The sequence below is a fragment of the Octopus bimaculoides genome, chromosome 5 (assembly GCF_001194135.2).
Source record: "Octopus bimaculoides isolate UCB-OBI-ISO-001 chromosome 5, ASM119413v2, whole genome shotgun sequence".
Lineage (NCBI taxonomy): Eukaryota > Metazoa > Mollusca > Cephalopoda > Octopoda > Octopodidae > Octopus > Octopus bimaculoides.
Genome location: NC_068985.1, coordinates 98,236,205 through 98,245,380, shown reverse-complemented (window position 1 = coordinate 98,245,380; position 9,176 = coordinate 98,236,205). Strand labels below are relative to the sequence as shown.

The following is a 9,176-nucleotide window of genomic DNA, read 5'->3' as shown; positions in this document are numbered from 1 at the left end:
ACACACACACATATATATATATATATATATATATATATATGCATGTATGTGTCGCTCTCAGTGCTACTGGCAACATGTAGCCCAGTTCAAAGGTAAAAAGGTAAAATTCTTTACCCTTCATGCATCTAATACGATGAGTAAGTTCATTGTATGTATATATACTAATTCTGGCAAGACTAATGCTTGTTTAAGAGATTTTAATTTATGGACGTCTCGTTACAGGCATGCATACACACGCACACACACACATATTTATAATATAAGAGATCTAAGTTTGTCGGTATGATTCGTGGACCGGTTGTGATGTTTTGTCTTTGACCAAGGCGCTTCGTTTCAAATTGCTCCAGTTTGGTCAACTCAAAATGGATACGAGACGGACACTGGCATAGCTCCGTTTCCCTCCAGTTTTCATATACACGATGTTGTACCAGGTCATGGATCGGAGTCCAAGAGGTGTCCAATTCCGCTCAAGGCACTTATGACAATTATTGAAATCATGATAAATGCTGCGAGGTTATATCCGAATGCAAAGGGCGGTTATAATTTGGTTTCTTCTTTTTTGTTATGTGTGACAGATGTTTGTATTCGTCTTGGTCTTAGTTTATGTACATCTGTACAAAACTGTGTCTTCATTCCCGAACCAACTTTAACAATCACTGCACCTACATGGCCGTAATCTAATGTCTTAAGTAGGAAAAGTATAGAAGAATTAATACGACATGCAAGTGAAGTACAAAAATATGGTTGGCCTACCTTATCGGTGAAACCGTGAAGATATTTTAAACATTTGGCTGCTTCTCTTCCCAAAGGATGCAAATTGAAGAGAAAAGTTGGCCACAACCATGGAGATTTTGATTGGTAAATAATGATGTCAGATATTCTAAAATATTGTACAAAATACATTTATTTATTGTTTTTAAAATTAATTTATCAACATAAAATAAATATTTAACAAAAATGATGGATCTTCCGTCGATTTAAATGAGAAGCGTTCCAATTATTCGATCTCTGAAACTGTCTACTAATTGCATTTGTGTAGAAGTTCCTGAGTATCCCACAGACTCAGAAAACAGTTATAATTTTGGCGCAAGGCCAGCAATTTTGAGAAGAAACGGAAGTCTATTATAAAGACGCTAGAGCTCAACTGGTACTTATTTTATCTGCCGCAAAACTTTGTTCATAGGCGTGAGTAATTCGACCAGGCCACCACCTTAATAATAAAGATAATGATAATATTCTTTCTATCAATGGTACCAAGCCAGAAATTTTGAGGATAGAGAACAAGCCAATTACATCGGCATTGCTCATCTGGTACATATTCTATCGACTCCTAGATGATGAAAGACGAAGTCGACTTCGGTGGCATTTGAACTCAGAACATAAAGACACAGAATAAATATCGACATGCATTTTTTCCGATGGGCGAACGATTATGCTAAGCTGAATGCCTTCGACAAGTGCATTATTAACATAACCCTCTGTCAGATCTTTGCCAAAATGGTCTTTCGAATAATAAATTTAGTCCATTCGAAGAGCTTATACATAAATTCCTTGACCAAAAATTTTTCAAGAGGCATATATAGCAAAAGAAAAAGAAAGAAAAGAAAAAACTTCAATGAGCATGGATCTGTGATTAAGAAACTCGCTTTGCAATCAGGTGGCTTCGGATTCAGACCCGCGCCGCGGAAGCATCAGCAAGTGTCTTCTACTATAGCCTCGGGCTGACAAAAGCCTCGTGAGTGAATATGGTAAACGGAAACTATGCTGAAAAAGGTCGTATATATGTGTGTATTGTAAGTTACGAAATGAAAGCTACTATGGAAGACTCATATCATAATAATATATATTCTCCAGTTTGAAGCGGCAATTTTTAAATGCAAACAAATAACCGAAATATGATGAGCTAACCAACCTCCCAACCAGAATCGAATCCACAAATCAATTCTAACATGGCTCCTTGTGCATCCGATTTGGCCAATCGCTCGCCTATCAATTTCAACCAAATTTAATAAATATATATTTAAACTGTCTAATACTACATATAATATTTGTAAACAAACTAGAAAGGCTTTGTAAGTTACGGAGAGAAAGCCACTCTGGAAGAATCATAGCATAATAATAGCACTTGACTGAAAATTGAACATTTTTAAACGTGCCCGTCCGCGTAGTTTTCTTAACAACATGGTTAAGAATATCACGCACTCTTCAGAGATGACAGAATAAAAACATATTAGGAACACTTACACTTACATATTCATATACACATGCATATAGATATACATATACGTACTTTGCAACATTTTAGTGAAACACTTTAAGTTCGTAATTAACTCACGCCAATGCTTTAAACACCAAACTTCCACTTTCGGAACTATAAAGTTCAGAAATAGACTCAGACAAGGATTTTCGGTGTCGAGAGAAATTAACCAGTGTGGGTTTGAGTCAGCAGCAACTAATCCATAAGAGATGTGATAGTTAAAATACATGAAGTTGCCAGGAAGAAAGGAACAATTCCGAAGCATTTGGGGATCAGGTTCTGTATCAAGGAAAAAGAATAAGGTTGGTCAATGAGCTGGTATTCAGGAGCTATGGTGGTAATCATGCTGAAAGAAGGAGAGGCACGTGGTTGGTTTCTGGGTATAAAAAAGTGGAGATTTATTATTGGCTGGAGATGAAATTTCGGAGAAGTGCAAAAAGGGAAGTAATTGTGCTTGCAAATGTAATTGTAAGAGACTGTATGAGCGGTTAGGTTGATTAGCTTGTGTGTTCGTGCGCGAGCACCTGAAAATGTCAAGCGACTAAGAATTTAGAAAAACCTTACCTTATAGTTGGTTACATACCGAGATAGAAAGACAGACAGACAAACAGAGAATAGCTATTCGAAAAATATATCTTTGTTCATGGAGTTGCTTGAAAGAAGAGCATCGGGATTGCATGCAGCCGCGACATAAGATATATAGGGAGCAATTCAACATATATCTAGAATTACATTTTAGAACATCTTTGAATAAATGAAGTCCTTGCAACTTACCTGTTAACACTTTGAATGTATTCTGAATTTTGGTCATCTTGTGCATTCACACATTGACCCATGGCAGTTTCTGAAAAATATATTTATATATGTTCTACCTATTTGAAGACTATAGAAATATTTGCAAAACCTTTCATTTAATTTTCTTTCTTTGATTTAATTGTTTTTCCTTTTTTACTCATATTTGAAAAAGTCGAAAAGACTGAAACCGGTACAAAATATATTTCATGATAAAATTATTTTAGCATTTTTACCTTGTCTTATTTTCCTTGTGTGTGTGTGTGTGTATGTATGCAGATGCTTTGCTGAACAATAACATTACATTACAATGCAGAGCCTATGTTACTATCTGTCGCTTAGCAGGTATTTTTCTATCTAGTCGTTATCATAGGAAAAGTAGAAATTATGATGACGACGACGATGACGGTGATGGAAAGGAAGAGAGAAGGAAGAAAGGAACGAAGAAGAACAACAACAACGACAGCAACAAGAATCGCAATAATTTGGACTTTACCTGTTATAATATCCAATGTGCAGTTTGTAATATAAGGGCGGATATTGAACTCGCCCTTACCAACCATTTTGTCTAGTTTCTCACACAGTATATTTGATTGGTTCTGCATAACAATTAGGAAACTGTTTAAGATATTATAATGGAAGGATGGTGTTAACATTTTCCTCGATTTGAACCATTTTGATCCTCCGCTGAAAATAACGAATCAAGGAATAATATTTGAATATTTTATTTTACAGAAGTTTTACCATTTGTAATTTGAGGAAGTGGAACAGCAACAACTGGAAAAGCAATGCCTCAACATAGCCGTAGTACAATGACTGAAACATGTACAAGATAAAAGATTATAATTTATTGCTAATAATTAGAAGTAATTAAAAAGAAATTGTCTCGTACATACCTAGTTAGCAGACCATTTCCCAACCAGGGATATAAGAATTTATAGAACATATTTTTTTCAATGTGTTTCGTGTTGCCGATAACATCCTAAAAAATCATGTAAAAAGTTTACTTTGATATAATGAATGTTATTGATTAATTATAGCAGAGATCAATTTATTTAATACAGTAGTACATATCTTAGTAATATAGTCATGAAAATGTGATTCGCCACCATGTGGTTCTACTCTTTACTTCACAACCAGATATTTCTGTCTCTTGCAAATATTAGCGTGCATCAGCAAATAATTTGTTTGCTGATTTCTATAAACGAAAACTACCATTCTGAAGAGACACTATTCAGCCGATACACTGGTGTCTAAAAGTCCCCCTATGTTACTGAATCGAATATATTGTCAGCACACATCATCTGAAAGGAGTTGTTCTCCAAAAGCAAAATGCAACAGCGATTCGTATATTAATCACGCTTAAATCTATCGAAACGTGTTAGGAAAACGGATATTTACATCATCTGTTTGATTCTCACTGATTTATGTACTCGTAATTAATTATTTAATTTGTGTTAATGCATTGATAACCCATTTAATATCAGCTTTCCCGACATGAATGATCCATAATAACTTACCTGTACATATTCATCTTTAAAAGCTACAACAATTGGTTGGATACCAACCCAGAAGCACAATAAACCAGGCTCGCGATATTCAGTTGTATATTTCGTCATACTGTTGTAAAAGTCTGGAATAGATTTGTTAAAAGAAAGTAGAGCTTTCTGAGGAAAACCTAAAGCAGGTATTTGTCATTTCAGTACACTCTTATAGATTTACGTTAGTTGATATGTTTGTCACATATTTCAACTGCTAAAGGCACGTGTTTGTCACATATTTCAACTGCTAAAGGCACGTGTTTGTCACATATTTCAACTGCTAAAAGCAGTTGAAATATATGACAAACATACATCAACTAACCTAAATTGTGATTATACATAAACACTGCTTAGCGCATTTACTCCGATACACTTATAGATGTTTGAATTTTCTAATATGGATCCACTTAAATTGCTCGTTGGTTGACGTTTATAAGAGGGAAGTTTGAATCTGGTAGTGGATACTGTGTCGCAAAGGCGAAACTATGAATAATGAGATACGATGTGACGTGACATATCGTAGAGTTCGTATGCAACTAGCTTGTTCAGGGGCAGAGAAAAGGTAAAGAGAGAAGATAGCGAGTCTGTTGGTCAGAGGTTGGTTAAGTCTTAGTTAGAATTTGACCTTCTTTCGGTTGTTTCTGTAGCAGTAACACAGTCCCGAGTGAGAGTCCTACTCTTTGAGTCCTACTCCATTGTAGGACTTAAAAAAGCTTTGTAGAATGTCAGTAACTGATCGAAGCTGAAATATCAAGAATTCACCTGTCCCATGATATATTTTAACTGTTACATTTTAGCTTTTACTGCTTTCAGTCATTCGACTGCAGCCACACTTAGGCACTGTTTTGAAGCGTTTAACCGAATAAATCGAATCCATTAATTATTTTTTTAAGTTTGAAACTTATTATATCGTTCTCTTTTGGTGAACTGCTACATTTCGGTAACGAAAACAAATTAACATCGGTTGTCCAGCGGGATGAGAGGACAAATGCAAATAAAACTTGCACTCATACATAAATACATACACATTTATTCATAGATAGATAGATAGATAGACAGATAGATAGATAGATAGATTGATTGATTGACTGGTAATTGTATATATATATATATATATATATATATATATATATATATATATATATATGTATGTATGTATATTTGTTTGTATGTGTATACGACAAGTTTCCACACAGTTTCTGCCTAGCAAGTTCATTCAAAAGGCATTGGGCGGTTCTGAGCTACAGAAGACACTTGCACAAAGTGTGATGCAATGCGACAAAATCTGAAGCCATTTGTTTTCAGAACGAGCTTCTTAATCGCGTAACCATGCCTGATAAAAACAAGAACAAGTGATAATAGAGTAAATAGGTTAAATAATGAATAGCCAAAAGGACAAGAAACAAAGCAGATAAATTAACAAGAGTAATCGACCGAGGAAGTTTTATCTATATTAAATTATATTCTTTTACTCTTTTCTTTTATTTGTTTCAGCCCTGAAGCTGCTGCCATGCTGGGGCACCGCCGTACAAATCCTACATGCCCCAAACAAAATATTATCTAATCCCTGTATTAAATAAAGCACATACTGATTACAAAATACTGTTTGATTTTTGTCAATGTATATACAGCCTGAAAAACATTGTGTGCGGTTAGTGTCAATTTGTATGCACAGACTACATCGATTGTGTAGTTGTTTGCCCATTACGAGCGTATATTGTAGGAGGATAAAGAAACGAATAACAGCATCCGCACGACTTGTTCACGAAGCTACGATTTCCTAGAACTTCCTAAAGAAATTGCATGAAGTGTAAGCATTTTACAAAGTCTACAAAATACTCACACTATCGCTACTAAGCAAAGAAACAAACAAACAAACAAATAAAGAGAAAGGAAAATTAATTGTTACTTATACTGTTGCAAACAATACCCGAGGTTAAAAAGGAGGCGATCATGTCTAAAACACCTTTGATTTTAGGTCATGTCTAATCAATCTTCGTTAACTTGGAGCTTAACAACGACGTATGCAATTTATGAATTTGAGTCTATATGTGTGTGTGGGGGGGGCTTCTTTCTGTTTGTGTCTATCCAACCATCGCTTGACAATTGGTGTTAGTTTGCTTATGTCCCCGTAACTTAGCGGTTCGGCAGAAGAGACCAATGGAATAACTGCCAGACTTAAAAGGGGTTCGCCTGAACCCCTTTAAGTTGTGGCCCCAGTATGCCGCAGTCCAGTGACTGAGAGAAGTAAAAAGTAAATGGTAGGTAAAAATGAGAAACACTAACCTCGGTTATTTCCCAGCAGCTTCGGTATGTCACCGATTATATGCCAACTCTTCATGCATGGTAGGTGGCTAAAATTTGCCAAAGACTTGGAATATGATCGTAGAACATAAAGAGAGAAGCAGAGAATTGTAAGCAAAATAAAGATGCCTGCGAATAACATGTCCGCGACTTGTCACGCTGACAGATATATCGAAATGTATGTTAGATCATATGTAATGTAAACTGATAAGATCGAAGTCACAATATGTATGTATGTGTGTGTATGTATGTATGTGTGTGTGTGTGTGTGTGTGAATGTGTGTTTGTATTTTCATCACGCATCGCCTATAGGCAGGATTTTTCTCCTGTGACAATTTTTGTAGCGAAGAATTTTCCGCTCTCAACCGGAAATGAATGTGTCAAATATAATGTTGGCACTCCGTTGCTTACGACGTCGAGGGTTCCAGTTGATCCGATCAACGGAACAGCTTGCTCGTGAAATTAACGTGCAAGTGGCTGAGCATTCCACAGACACGTGTACCCCTTAACGTTGTTCTCGGGGAGATTTAGCGTGACCCAGAGTGTGACAAGGCTGACCCTTTTGAATTACAGGCACAACAGAAACAGGAAGTAAGAGTGAGAGAAAGTTGTGGTGGAAGAGTACAGCAGGGTTCGCCACCATCCCCTGCCGGAGCCTCATGGAACTTTAAGTGTTTTTGCTCAATAAACACTCACAACGCCCAGTGTGGGAATCGAAACCGCGATCCTATGACCACGAGTCCGCTGCCCTAACCACTGGGCCATTGCGCCTCCACTTCTAAATAATTAAAAGGACATAAATTTACGTTCGTTCTTAATTTGGATCTAACATGTACAATATTACCTCCCTTGTTACCTAGTGATTCTATAATGAGCTTATTTCCGATAGATGCACTATACATTAACTGAAGGCTAACAGCCAGTCGTTATACAGGGACATTGCAATGACTATCTTCGCTAGGAAGTGAAACTGGTTTAAAATTATGTACGTAAATGTATTTTTGTAATTACTGACTTTGAAAAGTTTGATATGGTATTTTGTCATTATTTGAATGTACTTTGGGATTTGTAATCTCGAAATGCCTTTATCGTAGCAACATATCTTGGATATGGCTGTCATAACAAATTTTCGAATCAATTTAAATATAAGAGGGAAATGCGTCTTGTTATTATTTTTCTATATCTGTTCACTTGGTGTGCGCTTGTGCATGCGTGTGTGTGTGTGTGCGTGTGTGTGTATGCATCAGGGGGCGATGCATGCCTTACTATTTTCCCACGATAGATAATTTTTGTGCAAGATAGAATTGATTATTGATAATTTTCACTAGATTCATTGTCATGTTTTTCTTTTTATTTCACATTCCTTCATTTCTTAATATAAATTGTCAACAGTCGGTATCGTTTAACAGGTGTAAGTAGTGAGACCTGTTTACTTTGCGAGAGAAAAAGAAGGAAAAGCTGTGAATTAATTGTTTCTCTGTCCTTTTGAGGAGAGAGCGTCTACAAGAAAGACAAAACCAACGAGTGATCGACAGACAGAGAAAGACAAATTTTTCTGCTTGCTTTCAATCATAGTCAGTAGGAGCAATGGTATTAACCTCTTCGTATTCTATAAACTCTCTTCGTATTCTATAACTTTCTTCGAGAACGGAGCGTCACAAAGAGACATAATAAACGGGTTAAGTGGTCAACAGAAAGAAAGGCAAAAGAAAGCTAATTTTCCACTGCTTGCTTCCAGTCATAATAAGAGCAGTAGTGTTATTTTCTTTATATTCTATTATTTTCGAGAAGGGAGCGTCAAAAAGAGGGACAAATCGAAAATTTGAATGAGTGACCAAGAAAGACAGAGGAATCAGATAGTTTACTGCCTGCCTTTCAGTCGTGTTAAGTTGTCAACAGAAAGCAAATCTTTTGCTGGTTGCTTTCAGTCATAGTAAGAGCAGTGACCAAGACAGTTGTTGGCACTCCGTCGCTTACGACGTCGGGGATTCCAGTTGATCCGATCAACGGAACAGCCTGCTCGTGAAATTAACGTGCAAGTGGCTGAGCACTCCACAGACACGTGTACCCTTAACGTAATTCTCGGGGATATTCAGCGTGACACAGAGTGTGACAAGGCTGACTCTTTGAATTACAGGCACAACAGAAACAGGAAGAAAGAGTGAGAGAAAGTTGTGGTGAAAGAGTACAGCAGGGTTCACCACCATCCCTTGCCGGAGCCTCGTGGAGCTTTAGGTGTTTTCGCTCAATAAACACTCACAACGCCCGGTCTGGAAATCGAA

General features: G+C 36.7%; 2 protein-coding genes across 2 annotated transcripts in view; one reads left to right on the top strand and one right to left on the bottom strand.

Moving 5' to 3' along the window:
- LOC106876141 (cytochrome P450 4V2) overlaps window positions 1–7,072 on the bottom strand; it is a 41,811-nt gene extending 34,739 nt beyond the window's left edge. The window contains exons 1-6 of the mRNA XM_052968085.1: window positions 6,877–7,072; window positions 4,570–4,682; window positions 3,946–4,031; window positions 3,546–3,736; window positions 3,032–3,101; window positions 754–880 (exon numbers count right to left, since the gene is read on the bottom strand). Coding sequence (XP_052824045.1) covers window positions 754–880; window positions 3,032–3,101; window positions 3,546–3,736; window positions 3,946–4,031; window positions 4,570–4,682; window positions 6,877–7,036 — 747 coding nt within the window. The 5' untranslated portion in view covers window positions 7,037–7,072. The remainder of the gene's footprint in view (window positions 1–753; window positions 881–3,031; window positions 3,102–3,545; window positions 3,737–3,945; window positions 4,032–4,569; window positions 4,683–6,876) is intronic.
- A 712-nt stretch (window positions 7,073–7,784) lies between these two features.
- Window positions 7,785–9,176, top strand: part of LOC106876144 (cytochrome P450 4V2) — a 36,501-nt gene continuing 35,109 nt past the window's right edge. Inside the window, exon 1 of the mRNA XM_052967871.1 lies at window positions 7,785–7,879. The gene's annotated coding sequence lies outside the window, so the exon portion shown is untranslated. The remainder of the gene's footprint in view (window positions 7,880–9,176) is intronic.